At 50.2% G+C, this 23,472-nt stretch overlaps 2 gene segments (V, D, J or C); both read right to left on the bottom strand.

The window, feature by feature from the left end:
* LOC124974734 (Ig heavy chain V region 914-like) overlaps positions 1-23,472 on the bottom strand; it is a 77,927-nt gene that overhangs the window by 5,686 nt on the left and 48,769 nt on the right.
* LOC124974719 (Ig heavy chain V region 1B43-like) lies at positions 11,213-11,728 on the bottom strand. The segment is given in 2 exon segments: positions 11,213-11,598; positions 11,677-11,728. Coding segments are annotated over 2 exon segments (390 nt in total).

Below are 23,472 nucleotides of genomic sequence, written 5' to 3'. Positions count from 1 at the left end.
AAAGAGACGCCTGCAGAACCACCATGGCTGGAGCACATAGTAGGAGCTGCCTGGTGAGGGGGCTCAGGACTGGGACCAAGGTTCTCTCCTCCCTCTGCACCTGTTCCTGGGTGACCCTGAGCTCCCTGTGTGCTGAGCGCCCCCTGCTGGCCCTGGGCACTGCAGGGAGGTTTGTGTCTGGGCTCACACTGAGGTCCCCTCACTGTGTCTCTGGCACAGTAATAGGTGGCCGTGTCCTGGGTGGTCAGGGAGCTCAGCTGCAGGGAGAACTGGTTCTTGGACGTGTCTCTGGAGACGGACACTCTGCTCTTGAGGGATGGGCTGTAGTTAGTGCTACCACCACTACATATGTACCCTATCCACTCCAGCCCCTTCCCTGGGGGCTGACGGATCCAGTGCCAGCAGTAACCACTAGAGATGGAGAATCCAGACACAGGACAGGTGAGGGACAGGGTCTGTGAGGGCTTCACCAGGCCAGGTCCCGACTCCTGCAGCTGTACCTGGCACAGGACACCTGGGGAGAAGGAAAGACAGACCCTGTCAGTCACCTCAATCACAACCTCCCCATGGACCCAGCTCTGACACTGGGGACACTCACCTTGGGGAGCTATGACCAGGCACAGGAGAAGACCCAGCAGCCTCATCTTCTAGACCACACCTGCCTTCCCAGAGAGCTCAGTCCTGTGTGAGCAGAGAGCTGTGAGCTCCCACAGAGCAGAGGGCATTTGAACCCATGGCAGGAGGAGGATTTTGCATATGGGTGAGGCTCTTCTTATATCTGGAGAGGCTGAGGCCAGGGTGCCCAGTCCTTAGTGCTCCTGAGATGTGTCCCTCTCTTGATCCCATGTGGAGCTTTACCTGTGACAGGAGAGCAGTTGGTTTAGGGGTGCTGGAAGGCTGTCAGAGGAGGAGCCCACCTTCCTGACCCAGCACTGCCTCCTCCAGTCCTGGCTTCCTGGATCTGGGAGAGTTCTCAAAGAGGCAGGAAACTTGTCTATCATGCAAGCAAGATTTTTGTTCTGATGACTGAAGAGGGAGGGAGCAGTTTCTCAGGATGGGAAGGACTTCCTGCTGTGTGCCCACTGCCCTGCCCTTCACCCTCTGACCCGCTTGTCATCCTGACTGTTCAGCCAATGCCTGTGGACAGGAGTGGCTGGAATCTGCCCTGAGCTCTCCTCTCATCTGTCCTGCCCTCTGGTCTCCACCATGAGAGGACAGCATGGGAGGGGCTGGGCCAGGGTGAGGGTCCTGGGAGCAGAGGCAGCTCTCACCTGCAGCCTGAGGCTGAGAGCCACAGGGTCCACCAAGAGCAGCAGAGCCAGGCTGACAGCAGACAGGGAGGGCATGCAGGGCAGGCTGGGTGAGGAGGGAGGCCCAGGGCTCCTTCCTTGAGCAGCATCACTGCAGTGAGAACTGCCCTGCCCACAGCACCATCATTTGGAGGACACAGTGGACACTCTCCTTAGTCAGGGGGATTCACTGAGAGGACAAGTGTAGGTGCTGACCTCCTGATGAGGATTCAGGAACTGATCTCCTGCCTAACTGAGTGAACACAACCTACTAATGAGACATGTAGGCACCTGTCCTTATTCACTGTGGTGTTGGCCATGACCTCACTGTAAAACCTGAATACAGGGGCGTCCAGAATTCCATCCAGTGCTTGACAAAGATCCTCTGGAGGATGATTGCAAAGGCTCATCCTAGATGGAATTGCCTGATGTTTTGCTCTGATAATATATTACTCATCTCAGTCTGAACGGATTGCTTAAGGGGATGAGGGGAATACAACAAACATTCCAGAAAATATTACCTACAATCTGAAAAACAATGGGTCTTTACCACTAACAAAATTAAAAATAATTTTGCAACCGTACAATGAGTCCCTGAAAGCCTCTGGAGAGAATAGTTGTAGATCTGCCTTTGTCTCCCACAGGCTGGTTAAATTTTAACAATGGTTTTGTTCATGTGTGGTGGTGAGGCAAGAGAATAAGGTTTCACAACATTCCTTCCTTCCTACAAACAATATGTCACCCCTATAATAAACGTTGGTACACAATTACAATTGTGACCGCTGCCCTCCTGTAACCCTTAACTCAGCAATTTAGATATTAACCAGATGGACCTAGTAGAGATGGTCACATGAGAGTACTTGTCTATTGTTTTAACCGCGAGAATAATGACCGGGAGAATAGTAAGAATAGTCTTAGGTCACATAGAGTTTAGATATTAAGGAAATAAATATTGTATTAGTTCATCGATGTAGTTAGATATTCTTAAAACAATTATGATTAGGTAAGGATAATCTGTTTCTGATTTCTCATAATTTTTCTGTTCCTCGTTAAAAATAATTTCTGCCTATGCTTTGGAAACTTCTTTAATATTAACCACAAGACTGCCATTATAGCTTGAAAAAAATGTATATAAACCCAGTCTTCCCCAGAATAAAGTGGGAGTGATTGCACCAGAACTAGAGTCTGTGTCTTTCATTCTCCATCCATCGCCGACGCTGTCTCCCCACGCCCCGTTTACCTGTGAGGAAAACATGGACTCCTGCTAGGACTGGACCCCGGCACCTGAACCTGCAGACACCCTCCTCCTGGTGCTGGGGAGGCTCAGTGAAGACTTTGCTGGCCTCCATGTTTCCACCAACTGCAAATCCATGTGTGCCCTGTGGGTGAAGTCTCCAATTTCTAGAATATCACCTGATTTAAAAGCTGGTCCTGTAGTCTAACCAAGTCAGAGACATTTTCAAATGACCCCACCTTCTGCCATGAGAATCCTGGGTCCCACTGTGTGGCAGTCTTCCCCTCCTCACCTGTGCCAGGTGAGACCCAGTGGGCTCCAGCAGCCAGGGCTTCACCTTGCTCTCACCATTCACCACAGTTTGTTGGTAAGACTCATAAGAAGGTACTGGACTCATGGTGTGGTCGTGAGTAAACCTGATAAAACTGTAAATAATAGGTGTAAAGCTAATGTTTAAAGTGAGATATTGACTATTATAAAATATATGAGAAAAACTATAACAAGGCAATTAAAGGAAGCCCAGGGTCCCTGATGTACAAATATTTAAGTACTTGCCTGTTTTAATTCTCAAGTAGAGCTATGGTTTTAGATCACTTCCTATTATAACCACAGTGAAACTTTTTTACAGAATAGCAAAAGTGTTTAAAACATATTTTGATGTGGACAAAGACCCTGAATATTCAAAACAGATATTTAATTCATCATAGATCTCTATAGGATTGCACTCACTTTGATGAAACCATGCAGCTTGGACTGTGACTTGCTCCCATTCACTCCCATTCCCTTCGCTCCTTCCTTCCCTTGGCCTGTTCCTCTGCTCTGCTCAGATCCCTGTTGCAGGTTGGAGATGGACTGTCCCCAAGCTCCTGTTTGTTCAGAAGAGTCAGATGTGGGAAGATTATGGCGTGAGCTCTACAGCTTGTAAGTGATCCTAGTTTGATGGACCAGATGGGTGGTGATTTAAGCAGGTGAGGCATTTCTAAGGAGGGGAATCACTGGGATTGTCCTGGAGAGTTCCTTTTTCCCTGTAGTCCCCATGATTTCCCCTGTGCTTGGTGGCCACCCTGAGGTGAGCACCTTCGTCCTTTGCTGCCCTTCCACCAGCAGGCTCTGCCTCCCTCAGGTCCATAGCAGTGCAGTGACCTTCTACAACCTGTATCCAGAACAAAGTTTAGATGCTCTACATTGGTCTTGTCAGGTGTTTACACACAGGGAAGGAAAGATGACTGTCACAGAAATTAGTACCAGAAGAGGGGTCCATCTATGACAAGCTTATCTATGAGATTCAAGTCTTTAGAACTGGTTTTAGGAAAGAAAGTGGAAAAGCCTGAGGATGCAGGATGGAGAAACCTTCAAGGTGAAAGTAAGTCTCGTGGGATATTATGGTGTGAGCTCAGAGGGGCAGAAGTCTGATAGGAATAAAAACCATGCTCATGAAGATTCAAAGGGAAATGAGGACTCCCTGGGGAGTTGGAATGGAGGCAATTCATGGTGTATTCCAGCAAAGAGCATGACAACAGGTTACCATTCCTGAGGAGTCCTGGGAGGCTGAATTAAAGGTAATGAACTAGTTAATCTGGTGGTGGAAGATTCAAGGCAGCAGAGCTGCAGGAGGTGGCATAGGTACTGCTCTTTGTTATGAGCCAGGTCTATGGTTATAATCAGGAGCAGAATACAGAGCAGAAAGATTTGAAAACTTGGAGACAAGTCAGAATTGTACATATAAATCTGGGGAAAAGGAAGTTGGGGTTTTGGAAGAGATTACAGACAAAATGGGATGCTAAGTACTCTACCCAGACAATAGGACAGATACCTCAAGGACCTCTCAGGAATTTGCAAGGTCACACTCATAGCAGGATCAGGAATGTAGAAGGGAGATCCCAGGAGAAGAGATAGTCGGGGCCCTTCACACTTCAGGGAACTAGGAAGTGGCTCCTCCATGCTCTCTTTTGGGAACTATAAGACCAGAGCAGCCATGACCCCAGTGGGCTGAGTTCCTGCCTGAGCTTCCAGCATACCTTTGTATCATGAACAGTGCTGGTTCTTTCAGAATGCAGAATGCTGGAGTTAGTTGTTCATGGAGGACTCCACTGGTCCTGCAAAGTATTCTGGGAAGCCAGCAATGAGTAGAGTGGCCAGAATCCCTGTGGTCATCCTGAGGAAGATGATGCTTGACCTGTGAATGTGAGCCTGAAGCTGGAATGGAGACCCCAGAAACTAAAAGAGGTCCATGTTTGTGTGTGTATCTGTGTGTGTGTTGTGTGTGTGTGTGTGTGTGCGTGCGTGTGTGTGGTTCCTGGGAGGTGCTAACTCATGTGCGTAAATGTGTGTGTGTTCCTGAGGTTCCTGTGAGGTCAAAACATGTGGGTATATGTGTCTGAGGTTTCTGGGGTTCCTAAAGTGTATGTGTGCTTTTGTGGTGTGTGCATGTTTGTGTTTCCTGGAAAGTTGTAACCTATGTTTTTCTGTATGTTTTGTGTGTGTGAAGTTTCTGGGAGGTGCTAATGCATATGTGTGTGTGTGTGTGTGTGTGTGTGTGTGTGCATGTGTTTGTGTGTGGTTCCTGGGAGGTGCTAATTCATATGTGTGGGTTTGTGTGTGTGTGGGACAGAGAGAGATAGACTTTTCTAGGAGGTCCTAGTCTCTGTGTATGTGTGTGTGTGCCTTAGATTTATGGGAGGTTCTAATGTATTTGAACACGTATGTGTGTGTGTGTGTGTGTGTATCTGAAGTACCTGGGAGGTTCTAATGCATGCGTGTGTGTGTATGTGTGTTTGTGTGTGTATCTGAGATTCCTGGGAGGTCCTAAATTGTGTGTGTGAGGTTACTGAGAGGTCCTACATTGTGTGTGTGTGCATGTGAAGTCTCTGGGAGTTCCAAATGTGTGTGTGTGTGTGTGTGTGTGTGTGTGTCTGAGGTTCTTGGGAGGTCATTGTGTGTGTGTGCATGTGTGTGTTGGGCAGTTTCCACATAGTCACCAAGAGTCAGTCAGTGACCATGTCCCTGGAAATTACCTGAACAAATTCAAAGACGAAACTTCAGAAGTCCAGGAGAGGAGAGCTGAGGAGAGGGACGTGGCTGCCCAACCCTCCTGAAGGAGCAACAGGCTCCTTCAGGAAATTAGACCTGAGTCCAGTCAGGCTCCCGTCCCCCGCTTCCTCCAGGTAGAGGGCTGTACATGGTGGTGGGTTGAGCCAGGAGAGCAGGACTGTTGGGTGGTCCAGCAGAAGGGTTGGAAGTTCTCAGACCACGAGGACAGGGACATGACTCCTTCATTCTTAATCAGAGGCACTTAGTCCTGCATGCAGCAGTCCCTCTGAATGACCAAATCACTAGACTGACTTTTGAATAACAATAATGGTGCTGATGCCTCCCTTCTCCAAGGACTCTTCGGTTGTGGTAAATTGAGTTTCCTTTCAGTTTTACACAAGGAGTGTTTGCATTTCCAGGGAAATTCGTAAGAATGAGATTAAGAAAATAAGTAGTTACACATGCAGTAAACTTTAACAAAGGCTCTGTTTTACCTGGCACTGGGACATTTTCCAGGTCCTCTATATACATACATATAGACCTATTATAGTGACTCCTGAGGTTACGTAAGCTTGGGAAAGACAAACCCCTACCAGCTTACAAAAAGTCTCTCTCTGCCCACTTTCTCATCTCTATCTGATGTGTGGTCCCATCCTGTTGCTCATGGCTCCCCAGGATCCCTACTTGTCCTGAATTTCACCTCCTGGTCCTGAACTCTACCTGTTGGTCTTGATCTTCTGCTGCTGGTTCTGACCCCTCTCCTTATCCTGAGTGTTCTATTGATCCTGAGCTCCACCCATGGGGCATGAGGTCCATGCTGATCTTGAGTTTCCTATGGTGATGCTGATTCTCTGTTTATACTTAGCTGTTCTGCAAGGAGGTTTGTGTCTGGAATCAGCCTGAAGTCCCCTCACTTTAAGTTCAGAATAGAAATACACATTGGCCTTCTCAATGGTCAGAGAGAGCAGTTGTAGTGAGAAATGATTCTTGGACATGTCTGTGGAGAAGATGATTTAACTCTTCCGGAAGGGGTTACAAGTTGTACCTCCATTACTAAAAATGGGCCCCATCCCCTGCAGCACCCTCCCCAAGGGTTGCAGATTCAGCTCTAATAGTAAACACTGGTGATGAATCTACACAGCTGAAGGACAGGGACTGTGCGCGCTTCAACACGCAAAGTCCCAGCTCCTGCATCTGCACCTGGCACAGGAAACCTGGGGACAAGGACAGGCAGACTATGGCAGTTATCTGCAGTCATAATCTCCCCATGGATCCAGCTCTGACTGGGGACATTCACCGTGGGAAGCTGTGACCAGGCACAGGAGAAGACCCAGAAGCCTCATCTTCTAGACCACACATGCCTTCCCAGAGAGCTCAGCCCTGTGTGAGCAGAGAGCTGTGAGCTCCCACAGCCATGAAGGCATTTGAACTCAGAGCAGGAGGAGGAATTTGCTTTTGGGATGAACCTCGTATGGAAGGATGTAAGGGGGAGGGGCAGACACATTTCTCTGCTGGAAACAGATGACTGTTCCTCCTCTGCTTGCAGTCCACTTGCAAAGGGGCCAGGGAGCCCTTATTCCAGGACGTGTGGTAGGAATTTTCAGGGAGCAGGATGTGTTCACAAGTGAAAGACTCATTGGGAACATGGTGATCAGCATCACCTCCTAGAGATTATGGGGCTAATGGTTAATGGCTGTGCATGTGTGTGTAGTGATCACAGAAGGTCATGCTATGCATACGCATATCTAAGTCTAAAGTATGGAATTATGATTCAATTACTTTTCCGGGCACCATAAGCACATGTGCACATGTTAAAGTTTGGGTTTCCAGAGTTTGAGGCAGCATATAAACATTGCAATCTGTATAATCCAGAGTAACTTCCTTAGACTCAAGGTTTTCCATGTGATGGCAGTCCATGTGTGACTCATGGACTGAGATTCATGTTTCTTCATGCAAATTGCCCATGAATCTTGTAGTGTCAGGGACTGCCCTGGGGAGGGTTTAAAAACTACATAAACCGTGATTTAAAGTAGTGCAGACATTTTGCTCTCATGGTGTCCATTTCTAGCATTGTTGAAAGATCCAATAGGTACTTGTTCCTCCTTCTTCCTGTGGAAAGACCAGGTGCTGCAGCAGGATCTGGTCTTGGGGACGTCCCCTTGGTGGAAATCCTTGAGGAGCAAGGTCATTCTCAGAGATGGAAGCAGTCATCTGTTGAAGGACATTCAGCTCAGAGATGGGGATAGTTTCCTGCAGGTGACTTCCCAGTTGTCCCAGGTGGTGCACATCTTTTTCTCTATATCTGGATTTCTCTTTTAGGGAACCATTTTCACTATGGAACTTCATGGTGGTTCAGTCTATCTGCACATTCAGATTCTCAAAAGAAACAAGTTCATCTGGACCCAGGGAGCTATTGATGTCCTCTTAGGTCTCTATAAATTGCTCACCTCAAGCTCATGTGGACCAAGGGTGCTGATTGTGCCAAGAATCAGGTCTCTATAAACCACACATATGACTTCCTATCATAAAAGTCAGAAAATGGACAGAGTAAACATGGAAAAGTGAGTCAAGTTAGGAGCGATATGTGATTGTTGAAGTCATCACCACTACTCAAGAGAAATTAAATTCTTTGCATCTCAGTAATCAGCAAGAGGACACTCATTGCAGAATCAAGCATCTAGAAGAGAATAGTTATTTAGGAGACATGGGGGCACCCTGTTCACACATGGGATCCTGGGAAATTTTTCCCTAAATATTATTTTTGCTGTTCTCACTAAAAGGCCCTTGAGAGTCCACTGCAGCCATGGCTGAAGCGAGATGTTTATTGCTTGATTATAGGGGAGTTATTAGTGTAGAAAATGTTGTGCTAGTTTTGCAGAAATGCAGGATGCTGGAATCAGGGGTTACCAAGTCTTACCTGGGTGGCCAGGTAATGCAGAGTAGCACTAGTTTTCTGCAGGCTGCCTGAGAGGGAGATGTGTGAATCTGTGGAAAGTAAACAACACAGCAGTGGAGATGCTGGAATGAAGAGAAACCAGTAATGTGCAACATCTGCTGGGGAAGGAACAGGAAGTGGACAGAGCAGCCTCATACAGAGGCTGTGAACCTTGTGACCATTGTGTCCATGGCCATAGCCCCAACCCTGTGCAGTAAGCATGATGCAACTCCTTCTGGTTCTGCTTGGGCAGATGCAGGACAAGGTTGGCCTGTTGGACTTCAGTCCTGACTTTTTCCACTCCTTCTTTCTATACCCCCTAGATTATGAGAGCTCTAACCCAATGTGGATTAATCCACAGATGTGGATTGACTTGCAGCAACTATAGCAGGTGGAGTGAGGCAGGAGGAGGTAGGTCACTGGGGTGAGCCTTTGGGTTCATACTGTTGTTGAGCAGATCTCCCCTGCTTCCTGGTGACCATGTTCTGAGCTGCTTTCCTGCTCCCCAGGCTTCTGCCACACAGAGGGCACAGGTGATGGGAAGACACAAATAAATGAAGTTGGATATGACAAAGGAGAAATGAGGAATGATCCCTCAGAAATGCAAAGGACCACAGAGCCCGTGAGGAACAACTGTACATCAGCAAGCTGGAAACCGAGAAGCAGTGGACAAACCTAGACTCACATCTATCACTGCCAAGCCTCAGAGACGTGGGAAGGGAGCCAAGCAATGGCCAGCAGCAGACTCCCAGCCAGAAGCCAAGGGCCCGAGTGGTCACTGCAGAAGGCTCCAGGACCCTGAAGGACCAGCCAACACCCACTCTTCTCCAACTGCCCCAAGAGAAGTGCTGGGGTCTGGGTGTGCTTTGCCCACAAAGGTGCATGTGTTGAAAGCTCGGTCCCCAGTATGGGGGTGTGAGAGTGTCAGGGCTGGGATGTGAGCGTCCCCCAAAGCTCTCGTGAGACACTGCAGGAAGGTTCGAGGACGGGTGGTGGGTTGAAGAGTCTGAACCCATCAGTGAGTGAACCCCTGAGGGACTGGCTGAGGGGTAACTGGGGGCAGGTGGCCATGGCTCACAGGAGTGCTGCCTTGGGGCGTGGATTTGGGTATATATTTTGTTTCTGAAGTGTGGAGTCTCTCCCTGGCTCTGCTTCCTGATCACCCTGGGAGCCGCTTCCCTGTGCCCCCCTCTCCCACCATGATGTCTGGCCTCACCTGAAGACCTGAGGAATGGAGCCGGCCTTCTGTGGACTAGGACCTCTGAAACAGTGGCCCCAAGTAAACCCTTCCTCCTCTGTAATCGTGCTGGTCAGATCATTCAGTCACAGCAGCTAAAAGCTGACGAAGACAGCGGCTTACAAATATTTCATACAAATCCTCGATGTAGCTCTCTACACGTATTGTGAAAATACACAAATGCCTTAATTTTATGGCATGAACCAGGAGTAGCTTAGGACAATCTGGGATATACAAATTTCCAATGCTCTTTCTCACCTAGACTGGAGCTGGACTCTCAGGACAGGTGGACACTGACATGAGCAGGAACAGAGCCCAGGTTGTCCCTCTCTGTGACCCTGCAATCCAGCCACAGGGCTGGAATCCCAGGCAGGTGAAGCTGCCTCTCCCTGCACCAGGGGTCCTGGGTTCTCAGGCTCAGAGGTCCCTTACAGCAAGATGGGGGTCAGAGTGTTCCTGGACACAGTGTGTCTTCAGGGTCCTGAGGCCAGAGGCAGAGCCAACCTGCAGCTCCCACAGTCCATGCAGAGCTGACCACCCTCCCTCCTGCGGACTTTGCCAAGGGAGCCGCCCTGCACAGCTGCAGGAGGAGTGGGCGTCTCCAACCTTTGGAGCCCTGGGTGTGGGGAGGGGGTGTCACAGAGCCTCACTCTGAGGGATACATAACTTGAATACATCAAAGTTCACTCTGAATATACACTTTCCCTGGATTTTTCCTCGGATTATAGGTTTCTGTCAGCATTTCTCAGCATGGACATGTGGGTGAGATAATTTTTTGCTGTGGGTGCTGTGCTGTGATGGCTGGAGGTTTGGCAGCCTCAATGGTCTCTAAGAACCAAATGCCATAACATATGAGAACAACAGCTGCCTCCAGACTTTGTCAAAGTTGCCATGGGTGGAGGGTTCTGGCACCGTGTGGGCTCCAGCAGGAAGTGTGTGCTATGACCTGATCTCCCACACAGACACAGCGTGGAAATGGAGAGGACTCATGGGAGGAGACAGGGTGCCCACCTGGCATCAAAGTTCATAAAGTTCAGCTGGGCGCACTGTAACTTGCCTCTCACCCAGGTCCTCAGGAGGCTGAGGCAGGAGGATCACAAATCCAAGGACAGCCTGGGCCTCTTGGGGACCTGTCTCGCAGTAAGATGGAAACAGGGCCATGATGCAGCTCAGCGGTAGAGCCTCCGGGTCCTTCCCCTGTACAGAAAAGCAGTTTATAAAGTTCACACTAAACTCACTCTGCAGGAAACGACATAGACGAAAATGATCTTCATCAGCAAATATTGTGAGTGGCCTGTGCTCAGAGAGGGAGATCCCACATGACTGAGCCAGGGAAAGGGAAGCTTCTGAGGGTCTGCACAGGAGAGCTCCGCATCCTCCATGGAGCTGGTTTCAGGCAGGGGCTGGCTGGAAAGAACCTCAGGGGCAGAGCTGAACTCTTCTCTCCTCCCTCTGCCCTGCTCCAGGGTGACCCTGAGCTCCCTGTGTGCTGAGCGCCCCCTGCTGGCCCTGGGCTCCCTGCAGGGAGGTTTGTGTCAGGGCTCACACTGAGGTCCCCTCACTGTGTCTCTGGCACAGTAATAGGTGGCCGTGTCCTGGGTGGTCAGGGAGCTCAGCTGCAGGGAGAAGTGGTTCTTGGACGTGTCTCTGGAGATGGACACTCGGTTCTTGAGGGATGGGCTGTAGTTAGTGCCACCACCACTATTTATGTACCCTATCCACTCCAGCCCCTTGCCTGGGGGCTGACGGATCCAGTGCCAGCAGTAACCACTAGAGATGGAGTAACCAGACACAGTAAAGGTGAGGGACAGGGTCTGCGAGGGCTTCACCAGGCCAGGTCCTGACTCCTGCAGCTGCACCTGACCCAGGACACCTGGGGACAAGGAGAGGGAGACCCTGTCAGTCACCTCAGTCACAACCTCCCCATGGACCCAGCTCTGACACTAGGGACACTCCCCTTGGGGAGCTGTGACCAGGCACAGGAGAAGACCCAGGAGCCTCATCCTCTAGACCACACCTGCCTTCCCAGAGAGCTCACCCTGTGTGAGCAGAGAGCTGTGAGCTCCCACAGCCCAGAGGGCATTTGAACCCAGAGCAGGAGGAGGAATTTGCATGTGGCTGAGGCTCTTCTTATATCTGGAGAGGCTGAGGCCAGGGTGCCCAGTCCTTAGTGCTCCTGAGATGTGTCCCTCTCTTGATCCCATGTGGAGCTTTACCTGTGACAGGAGAGCAGTTGGTTTAGGGGAGCTGGAAGGCTGTCAGAGGAGGAGCCCACCTTCCTGACCCAGCACTGCCTCCTCCAGTCCTGGCTTCCTGGATCTGGGAGAGTTCTCAAAGAGGCAGGAAACTTGTCTATCATGCAAGCAAGATTTTTGTGCTGACGACTGAGGAGAGGAGGGAGCAGTTTCTCAGGATGGGAAGGACTTCCTGCTGTGTGCCCACTGCCCTGCCCTCCACCCTCTGACCCGCTTGTCATCATTGTTCAGCCAATGCCTGTGGGCAGCAGTGGCTGGAATCTGCCCTGAGGTCTTCCTCTCATCTGTCCTGCCCTCTGGTCTCCACCATGAGCGGACAGCATGGGAGGGGCTGGGCCAGGGTGAGGGTCCTGGGAGCAGAGGCAACTCTCACCTGCAGCCTGAGGCTGAGAGCCACTGGGTCCACCAAGAGCAGCAGAGCCAGGCTGACAGCAGACAGGGAGGGCATGCAGGGCAGGCTGGGTGAGGAGGGAGGCCCAGGGCTCCTTCCTTGAGCAGCATCACTGCAGTGAGGACTGCCCTGCCCACAGCACCATCATTTGGAGGACACAGTGGACACTCTCCTAGGTCAGGGTATTCACTGAGAGGACAAGTGTAGGTGCTGATTTCCTGATGAGGATTCAGGATTGATCTCCTGCCTAACTGAGTGCACACAACCTACTAATGAGACATGTAGGCACCTGTCCTTATTCACTGTGGTGTTGACCATGACCTCAGTGCAAACCCTGTACCTGCAGACACCCCCCTCCTGGTTCTGGGGAGGCTCAGGGAAGACTTTGCTGGCCTCCATGTTTCCACCAACTGCAAATCCATGTGTGACCTGTGGGTGAGGTTTCCAGGTCCTAGAAAATCATCTCTTTTAAATCCTATTTCTCCAGGCATTCCTAATGAGAGGCATTTTCAGATGACCCCACCTCCTGCCCTGAGAATCCTGGATCCCACTCTGTGGCAGTCTTCCCCACCTCACCTATGCCAAGTAAGACCCAGTGGGCTCCAGCAGCCAGGGCTTCACCTTGCTCTCACCATTCACCACAGTTTGTTGGTAAGACTCATAAGAAGGTGCTGGACTCATGGTGTGGTCGTGAGTAAACCTCATAAACATGTGTCCGTGCTTAGACAGCTCTTGGCCACTTGACCAAGGTCTGGAGAAGTGCCACCTGGAAGAGGGAAGGTTCCTCTGGTTCACGATTTCAGAGATTTGAGGGATTGGGGTCCAAGTAGTCAGCCCTGATGCAGGTGAGGAGGACATGATGGCAGAAGGCTGGGGAACAGGAAAGAACTCAAGACTTGGTCACCAGGCAGCAGGGGAGCTCTGCTCATCAGGGACAAAGTGTGAACCCAAAGCCACACCCAGTGATCCACCCTCTCCTGCCTCACCCCACCTGCTTAAAGTTGCTGCAAGTCAATCCATGTCTGTGGATTAATCCACTTTGGGTAGAGCTCTCATAATCTAGTGCTCTGATCTCTGAATCTTCTTGCATTGTCTCACAATGAGATTTTGGGGCACCTTTTATATAAACAATAGCAATCAATTCTTGTTTCTGATAATCCTTCCACTTGATCAGTTTCAAGGGTGTTCAATCCCCTGATTTCATATTGACATGAAGATTCCATGAGCACAGTCCACAGATTTGAAAAGGGTCCTTGCATGGCAGGGAGAGGCTGGTCCAGGCTGCTGCTGTCCATCACCAGCACTGCTATGCCAAGCCTGGGTCTGCATGTGGAGCCTGCAGGAGGCACTTCACATTTCCACACAGAGGGCACAGAGGATGGGAAGCTGTCATGGCAGGACCCTGCTGATGTGTCGGATGAGAGGAGAATTAGAAATGAGCATGAGGACTGTGGAAAGTGAACATGGACGTGTCCTGCAGGGAATGCCAGGCCTGAGAGAAAAGCATCAGTGCTCCCCATGGACATTCACTGCAGAACAGAGCCAGCAGCAGCCACAGCAGCCAGGTCTCCTGCACCAGCTCCTGGGTCTGTGCAGCCTGCAGACAAGCCCTGGGCTCTGATGGTGGGAGGTCTGTGTCCTCCCATCATTTGAATTTCCATGCTCCTTACAATTCTCCCTGCCCTGTGCAGGGTCAGGTGGTCACCCTGCAGTACTGGGGGTCTCTTCATAGACACAGGTTCGTGGCAGGAATCTCGAGGAGCAGAGCTGTGGAGGTGGGACACAGGGAAAGCAAAGTTCTGGAGTTGATGCAGGGAGCTTTTGGCCTCTCTCTTGATGAGTGCTCTCATCTGCTCCTCAGGGTCCTGCAGTTGTGACTGTCATGTGCAGAGCTGAGAGTGTGTGCTTGCACATGAGTGTGCGGTTTTGTGTGTTATTGTGCAATGTGTCCCTGAAATGCTCTTGGTCTTTGTGAGTTTTCTCATTCACTTCCAGCTAGAAAGGTAAAAATTGAACGTTTCATGATTCTAAGGTGCTGGTTGAGGAATTTCACTATAAGTTAGTGGACCTTTAGGATTTTAACTTTGTGAACTTTAGACATGATGATATTTTTGGAAATTTATTTTGGAACCATGGAATTCATACTATGTGATGAACTCCTTTCAACCACATTCAGTTACATATTATTCTTTGAAATCAGAAACAAATATGGTTGGCCCAGAATCGTAATTGTAGAGAACGTTTCTAAAAAATGTGTGTAACTTCTACAGAAAAAATCAAAATCTATCAGGAAACAGTTCCAGGGAGTCAATCAGCAAGTCCTTTGTCTTGAGCGTCCCCTGCTGGCCTGAATTTCCTGCATAGATGATTGGTGATTCTGAAGGGCCTTTGGCTGTTCGGGGCCGGTGGATCCCTTAGGACACGGAGACTCATGGAATTTATGCCAATCAAATGGACATGACATGCAAGGGTATTGACAGACCCCAGGCTCTTCCTCCCTTTCTTTTGATTCCTAGCAAAGAAGTGAGAGGTTTCCCCTACAGTGGGCTCTCTTTATTGGCAACTGGAACACCCAGAAAATGAGTAAATTCAATGGGCTCACACTGAGGTTCCCTAACTGTGTCTCTGACATACTATTAGGTGTCCGTGTCCTTGGGTCTCAGGCTGCTCCTTTGCAGGTACAGCATGTCCTTGACTTTCTCCTTGGAGATGGTGAATCAGCCTTTCATTGAGTCAGCACAGATAATGGTACAAAAACTACCACTAATGTTGGAGACTCACTCCAGCCCCTTCCCTCGAGCCTGGCGGACCTAGTGCATCGTGTAGCTACTGAGGGTGAATCCAGAGGCTGCACAGGAGAGTCGCAGGGACCCCCCAGGCTGCACCAGGCCTCCCCCAGACTCCACCAGCTGCACCTCACACTGCACACCTGCAAACACAGAGGCAGCCTGGTCAGGACACTCACTCATCCACTCTTTCTCTCACTCCTGTCCACTCACACACTCAGGATCTCTGTTCTCCATTAATCACCGTTGAAATCAGCCACGAGGAAAACCCAGCTGAGCACACAGTCCATGGTGAGCAGCCTGTGTTGAGTCCTGACCACTGAGTGGGATGAGCTGGAGTCCAGGGCTGGGCTCCTGTGCAGAGCTGCAGGGTCAGGGTGGCTGGTTTTCATGAGCAGAGGGAGGCCCTATTTGCATGTCCTCCTGCTCTATAGCAGCTCTGGGTGGAGGCCCAGGCAGAGCAGCACTGAGAGCAGGTGGGAGTGTCATGGGCAGCCACGTTCCCTTAAGGCTGCTGCTCTGTCACCTCAGCATGTCCTTGTGGTCCCAGAATAGTGAGACAATTCACATCCTTGGACAGGTCACTTGGATTCCCCTAGGGCTGGTAGAGAGACTACCTGGCCTGTCAGGCTCGTCTCTGCCATGACCACGTGGGGGAGGAAAGGGTTAACTGGAGGATGTTGGAGGATTTTGTGATCCCAAGATACTTATCTACTCAATGACTACACAAGAGACATACTTCATTTATGAGAGGGGCGTGTGACAGGTCTGGCTATACCAGCTCTGGTCTCTTTACAACCACTGAGTCACTGAACATTCTTTTTTTATAATATGCAGGTCAAATGGAAGAAGGACAGGCAGGAGCTTCTTCTGTGATGGACAAGATAGGGTTGAGTCAGGGGAGCCATGCTCTTAGGGGGAAGTTTCAGAAGGAGCAGGGAAACACTCCCAGGCAGCACCACCTACTTCCCAGCAATTCCTAGAAGCCAGGCCTCTGTGTCTCGTGGCTCGACCTAATAAGATTCTGCTAAATAAGGAGGCTCCCCACACTGGCATGCTGAGTCCCCAGTGTGATCCCAGCCCCACTCCGGGCATACAGCCCAGTTGCCCCTCTCTGCCTCCTGTCTTCCTGCCTTGTGGTGACGCAGCCTCAGGAAGCCCTGGGCAGGAGCAGCACCTTGAGGTCTGCATCCTGGTCTCCAGAACCTGCTGCAGTGCAGCTCTCTCATTGCACATCATCAGCCTCTGGAGCTGCTCAGAGCCCCACAGACTGGATCAGCTCACACTGGAGCTGGTGACAGAGGTAGTCACACTAAGCAGCTAAGGATGCAGCCCTGGACTGGGAAAAGTGTCTGTGCCAGGTTGATCTGGGTGCTTGAATTGTCTCTCCAGCAGCAAACCTGGCAGCACCCATGTGGCTGACTCTGCAGGCACACAGGTGCCAATGCTGCCGAGGTGAGTCCTCTTCCATCTGTGTCCAGAGGAAGACCTGGGTGGCCCTGGGGCTCAGGCAGAGCTTTGTCACAGGTGCAGCACCTACAAAGAGACCCCTGGGCCATGGCTAGTGGAGCCTGGAAGCAAGGCCCACTATGGACCCACCCCTCTAGGTCTACCAGCTGCAGGGCCAGCTAGGAGAGCAGCAGGCAAGAGACTCCAACCTGTGCAGCACAGCCTGGGTGAGCAGAGACATGGGGTGGGACAGCCTGAGGACTGGGGTCAGGACCACTGTCCAGTGTGCACAGCAGGTGGGACCTGGAGGCCAAGGGGTGAGTCCTTAACTCAGGTCCCAGGAATGTTGAAGCACTATTCATAAACATCAGGTTGTCCCTTAGTGGTGATGTGGAAAATATGCTGTCCACAGAGGATGAATGAACCTTAGCCAAGGAGAATGGCGTCCTGTCCCTCCTGGCCATGGGCATGGACCTGGAGCACATGGCCCTAGCTGACCTAAGCCAAGCAGAGGGAGACCATCACCACACCAGCATCATGTGGGGAAGCTACTGCAACAGCCTCCTGGACAGAGAGAGATACCAGTGGCCCCTGGAGATGGGAAGGTGCAGGGAGGGTGAGAGTGGGGTGGGTGGTATGGACCACGTGCAGAGAGGGCCTTGTCCTGGTGCCTGCAGCTCACATGCACCTGTGGCCACAGCCAGGCTGTGGTTCACAGTGACTGCAGCCCAGCAGCTGGGGGCTCGCAACACCAGGGAGGGACAGGTGATGGACAGCTGGTGTGCATAGCCTGGTCCATCATGGCCCCCTCTCCCATGTGTCAGGGTGCTGTCCTCTGCCTCTCAAGGACTGGGTTTCAGTGTGACTATGAAGATACAGGTGGAATCACCAACTGTGTCTGATGGAGAGAGAGGCTGACATTCTTATTGACATTGATGATCACACACTATCTCCTGTGAAAGACAATACACAGCACGTCTTTGTTTATTTGGTTCCTTCAAATACATTCAACTTCCCAATCCTTAAATCTAACCTACTAACTATTTGCAGATACTGTTCTCAGAAAAGCACATTAAACAATCCCATATAGACTCCCTGATAATGAGGGACACTGTGCTCAGGGAGCATCATCTCAGCATCCACCAGGGATCAGGAAGGGGCTGAGTGAGGCCCCCAGAGCACGTCCTGAGGTTCATTGAGGCAAAGGGGACAGAAACCAAACCACTGGGGAAAGGGAGCCCCTGGGAAAATGCTTTTTGAAACCTAATGCAACATCCATTTTGTTCAATTAAATGCACACAAAATTTTGTAGAAGGTACTCTTCGCAGGCTCATAAACTTAAGACTTTCAAGACATTCAGCAGAGGAAATCAATGCATTTTTACTCTGTAAAAAGAAGAAAAAGAGTATATAAATGAAAAGATGATGGTTGGTACAGGAATTCAGATGATTAAGACAGGAAGTGACTTCTGTGCTTTGCATCTGTCCATCCACCTGTGAACATGAGGATGAGGCAGAGGAGGCAGGAACTGAACCACTGGGGAAAGTGAGCCCCTGGGACAATTCTGTCTTTGTTCAGGTGCAATATCCATGTTGTTCACTAAAATACCACAAGCTGTCTACGTTTGATTGTTATTCAGGTATTTCTCAGGCCATCAGAGGACTACAACACAGGAAAAACAGTTTCTTTATTCATTTAGTATGAATAAAAATAGAAAATGAAATGAAGAGATGATACCACATAGAAAAATTTCAGGAAGACAAGAGAGGCAGGAGGCAACTTCTCTGTTATAAAGGTATGTGTATGAGACTGTGAACGCGTGAAAGTGAACAACACAAACTTCATGATTATGTCACAAATAGAGAATAAAATAATAAAAGATATGAAACTGCACTCTCACTTGGTGACATGAAATTTTACATGGACTCAGTGTTGTAACTCTCAACACAGGTTGTGAAAACACATGGAGTGATTTAATTCTATGGTATGAACAAGGACCAGCTTAGGACACTCTGGGGTATACAAATTGCTGAAGCCCATCCTCCTCCAGACTGGAGCTGGACTCTCAGGACGGCTGGGCACTGATGTGAGCAGGAACAGAGCCCAGGGCGACCCTCTCTGTGACCCCCAATTCAGCCATATGCCTGGAAACTGAGGCAGGCTAAAGCTGACTCCCCAGCAGCCAGGGGTCCTGGGCTTCTCAGACTTGTGGTCACTTTGCAGCAACATGGGGATCAGTGTGGACCTGTGCACAGCATGTTGTCAGGGTCCCGAGGCCAGTGGCAGAGCCGACCTGCAGCTCCCACAGTCCATGCAGAGCTGACCTCCTTCACTCCTGGGACTTTACACAGGGAGACCTTTCTCTCCAAGACCTTGCTCAGGTCACCCCTGTCCACAGGCCATGCACAGCTGCAGGAGGAGTGGGTGTCTGCAATCTTTGGAGTCCTAGGTGTGGGGTTTGGGTGTCCAGAGCCTCATTATGATGGGTGGACAGCTTGCATACCCCTAAGCTCACTCTGAGCATACACATCTCTGTTTATTTCACCAGGTTTGGATTTTGCTGTCAACATTTCTTAGCTCAGTCTTTGGACAATTGGATCAGATAATTCCACTCTGAGGGTGTTGTGGTGTGATGGCAGGAGGTTTGGCAGCCTCAAAGTTCTCTAACTAGTACAACTCTAGGGCTATCCCTCCTTAACATGGGGAGCAAACCCTGCCTGCAGACCTTGTCAAAGGTCCCAGGAATGGAAGACTCTGGCACGTATAGGATCCAGGAAGAAGTGTGTACAGTAACCTGACAACGTCTCGAAGGACCATGGGTGGACTGGGAATAGAAAGGCGTCATGGGAAGGGGACAGAAACCCCCTGAGCATGGAGGGTAAGACCTGGCATCAGAAGTTCATAAAGTTCCCCTGAGCATGGTGAGCTCACCTGGAGCCCAGGTACTCAGGAGGCTGAGGCAGGAGGACAGCTTTCCAAGACCAGCCTGGGAATCTGGGGAGAAGCTGTGTCAAAATAAGATGCAATCAGGGCTGGGATGGGGCTCAGTGGAGGAGCACCTGGACTCAATCTCACTGCTGAAAACAAATGTTGGTAAAGTCCACTTTAAAGGCACTGTCAGGAAATATCATTGAAAAACAAAATCAAACCTTCACAAATGAAATTGTGGGGTCTGTGCTGACAGAATTGCAGACCAGCCTGAACTAGACAAGGAGAACCTTTCTGAGGGTCTGAGAGAGGAGAGATCTCGAATATCTCCATGGAAGGTGGTGTCAGGACAGGTGCTGGCTGGGGAGGAACCTCAGGAACCAGGTGAACTGCTCTCTCCTCCCTCAGCACCTGCTGCTGGGTGACCCTGAGCTCCCTGTGTGCTGAGCGCCCCCTGCTGGCCCTGGGCTCCCTGCAGGGAGGTTTGTGTGTTGGCTCAAACTGAGGTCCCCTCACTGAGTCTCTAGTACAGAAATAGGTGACCATGTCCTGGGTGGTCAGCTCAGCTGCAGGGAGAACTGGTTCTTGGTCGTGTCTCTGGAGATGGATGCTTGGCTCTTGAGGGATGGGCTCTAGTTAGTGCCACCACCACTACATATACGCTCTATCCACTCCAGCCCCTTCCCTGGGGGCTAACGGATTCAGCTCCAGCAGTAACCACTAGAGATGGAGTAACCAGACACAGTACAGGTGAGGGACAGGATCTGTGAGGGCTTCACCAGGCCAGGTCCTGACTCCTGCAGCTGCACCTGGCAAAAGACACCTGGGGACAAAGAGAGGGAGACCCTGTCAGTCATGTGATTTCTCAACCTCCCCATGGACTCAACTCTGGCACTGGGGACACTCACTGTGGGGAGCTGTGACCAGGCACAGGAGAAGACCCAGCAGCCTCATCTTCTAGACCACACCTGCCTTCCCAGAGAACTCAACCTGTATGAGCAGAGAGCTGTGAGCTCCCACAGCCCAGAGGGCATTTGAACCCAGAGCAGGAGGAGGAATTTGCATGTTGGTGAGGCTCTTCTTATATCTGGAGAGGCTGAGGCCACTGAGACAAGGACCTTAGTTCTCCTGAGATGTGTCCCTCTCTTGAACTCCTGTGGAGTTTTACCTGTGACAGGAGAGTAGTTGGTTTAAGGGGTGCTGGAAGGCTGTCAGAGTAGGAGCCCACCTTCCTGAGCACAGCACTGCCTCCCCCACTACTTCCTTCCTGAACCTTCGAGGGATCTCAGAATGATAGCAACTTGCCTATCATGCAAGATGCCCCAGGTTCAACTCCCAGCCCTGAAGGAAGAGCGCTCAATGGTGACTGATCAAAAGCACAGGGTTGAGGATGGTGTTCCCCATTTACAGGAAAAGAACACTCCCTTTTTTGTCATGAGTTGTTCTTCTTTCATTTCTGTGAAACTTGGGGGTTACACACCATGCAGGAAAGGAGGTAGAAGGGACCCATAAGAGGAGGGGCTATCTGCGGTGTGTCCATTGCCCTGTCCTCCACCCTGTGACCTGCTTGTCCTCCTGACTCTTCAGCCAATTCCTGTGGTCAGGAGTGGGCTGGAATTTGACCTGAGTTCTCCACTCATCTCTCCTGCCATCTGGTCTCCACCATAGGAGGACAGCATGCGTGTGTCTGGGACAGGTTGAGGGTCCTGGGAGCAGAGGCAGCTCTCACCTGCAGCCTGAGGCTGGGAGCCACTGGGTCCACCAAGAGCAGCAGAGCCAGGCTGACAGCAGACAGAGAGGGCATGCAGGTCAGGCTGGGGGAGGAGGGAGGCCCAGGTCTCCTTCCTTGAGTAGCTTCACTGCAGTGAGAACTGCCCTGGCCACAGCACCATCATTGGGAGGACACAGTGGACACTCTCCTTAGTCAGGGGGATTCACTGAGAGGACAAGTGTAGGTGTTGACCTCCTGATGAGGATTCAGGAACTGATCTCCTGCCTAACTGAGTGAACACAACCTACTAATGAGACATGTAGGCACCTGTCCTTATTCACTGTGGTGTTGATCATGACCTCACTGCAAACCCTGAACCTGCAGACACCCTCCTCCTGATCCTGGGGAGGCTCAGGGAAGACCTTGCTGGTCTCCATATTCCACCAACTGCAAATCCATGAGTGCCCTGTGGGTGAAGTCTCCAATTTCTAGAATGTCACCTGATTTAAAAGCTGGTCCTGCAGTCTAACCAAAGCAGAGACATTTTCAGATGATCCCACCTCCTGAATGTGGAAACCTGGATCCTCTATGTGACTCTTTCCCTTCCTCACTGGGCCAGGTGTGAGCTAGTGGCCTCCAGCGCCTGCTCTTCTTAAGTCCCTGATTAGGTCATGTGCCATGCACAGCCTTCACCTCAGTATCACTGTGACTGACTCCTGCATTTCTGTTTGGATCAAGATTTAATGGATTCAATATACTGTCTGTGTGCCCACAGCCCTGCCCTCTACCCTCTGCCCTTGCATGTGGGAAAACTTTAAGGATCATTGCAAAGAACACAGTCATAGTGCACAGAAAGTGTAGGGAGCGTGGCCCTCCCTTGCTACTCAAATAAACATTAGTACTCAGGATAAGACAGAAACAAGAGGACAGGGTGGAGGGATTCTCCTGGGCATGGGGATCTTGGAGGGTATTTCCTTACTAGGTAGTTCATGTCCATGGACAACTGAACAAATGTAACAGCTTGAAATTGAGTTTGACTTGGCTCAAGGGCTGAGGAGGTCTTGCTGTAGAATTCTGGACCAGAGCATGCTTCACATTCTTACTTCAAACAAAAATGTGGCTCCTCCTCTATCTGTACCACATAAGGAAGACTTAAATAATATTGAAAATTTCCCTCAACCTTACTCTTGTAGTCATCAAGGCTCAGAACTCAAGGTTGAATTTCAGAAAAATGTGAAACATCACAGGAACCTCAATCTGTATAGAAAGGCAAAACATTATTTACTGAAATTAAGATTGATAAAAATTAAGAAGCATAAATATATAGATTAGAGGAACTCCTGAGATGAAGAGAATCTACAATATACACTACAAAGTCTGCCCAGGACATTCTTCACCTTCTTCTCAGACTGAGATGTAGAGTTGATGAATCTCAACTTTACTGTTGATCCTAAGTTCTCTCCATAGGTTTTGATCTCCCTGCTAATTCTATGTACCCTAACTGGTTCTTAGGTCCTATTATTGTTCCTGAATCTACTTCTGCTCCTGAGTTACACCTGCAAGTCTTGACCTCACCTGTTGATCCAGGACTCAATGCTGGTCTTCAAATGTCTTGTTGGACCTCAGTTCCCCCTGCCTTCTGTACAACCCCCTTCAGGTCCCAGGTCACTGCAGGTCCTCAGCTCCACCTGCAGGCTGGTGAGTGACTGGACTCACACTGAGTTCCCTCACTGTTTGTCTTCTACTTGAATACACAGCTGTCTTCTCAGGTTTCTTGCTGGTGCATTGAGTATTAATGAATTGTGGCTCTTGGAATTGTCCCTGTTGATGCTGACTCTGGACCAATATAGGTCACAACTTCTGTAGGTTCAATTGATAAAGGGCACCTGGGAAAAAGTACTAGCAGTTGCTCAGGAACATCAAGGAACACTGAAGACTGACAGGGACTCAGGACCAGTTGTGTAATGATATCTGCTTCCACCACTATCTGTCCTTTACCCACTCCAGGCCCTTCCCTGGAGGCTGCAGAACCAGCTCACACCACAGTTGGGTAAAGAGAATCCAGACACAGCACAGGTGAGGGACAGGGTATATGAGGGCTTAATCTGGCCAGGCTGACTCCTGCAGCTGCACCATGGACAGGACACTGGAGGACAGGGACAATTATCTTTAGTCAGTCACACCAGAAGCTGGATGCTCCGTCCATCTCTTGAAATCCCTGGACTCT

Source organism: Sciurus carolinensis, unplaced genomic scaffold (assembly GCF_902686445.1).
Source record: "Sciurus carolinensis unplaced genomic scaffold, mSciCar1.2, whole genome shotgun sequence".
Lineage (NCBI taxonomy): Eukaryota > Metazoa > Chordata > Mammalia > Rodentia > Sciuridae > Sciurus > Sciurus carolinensis.
Note: the sequence above shows the minus strand (reverse complement) of the source record. Positions and strands in the feature narration are given on the sequence as shown.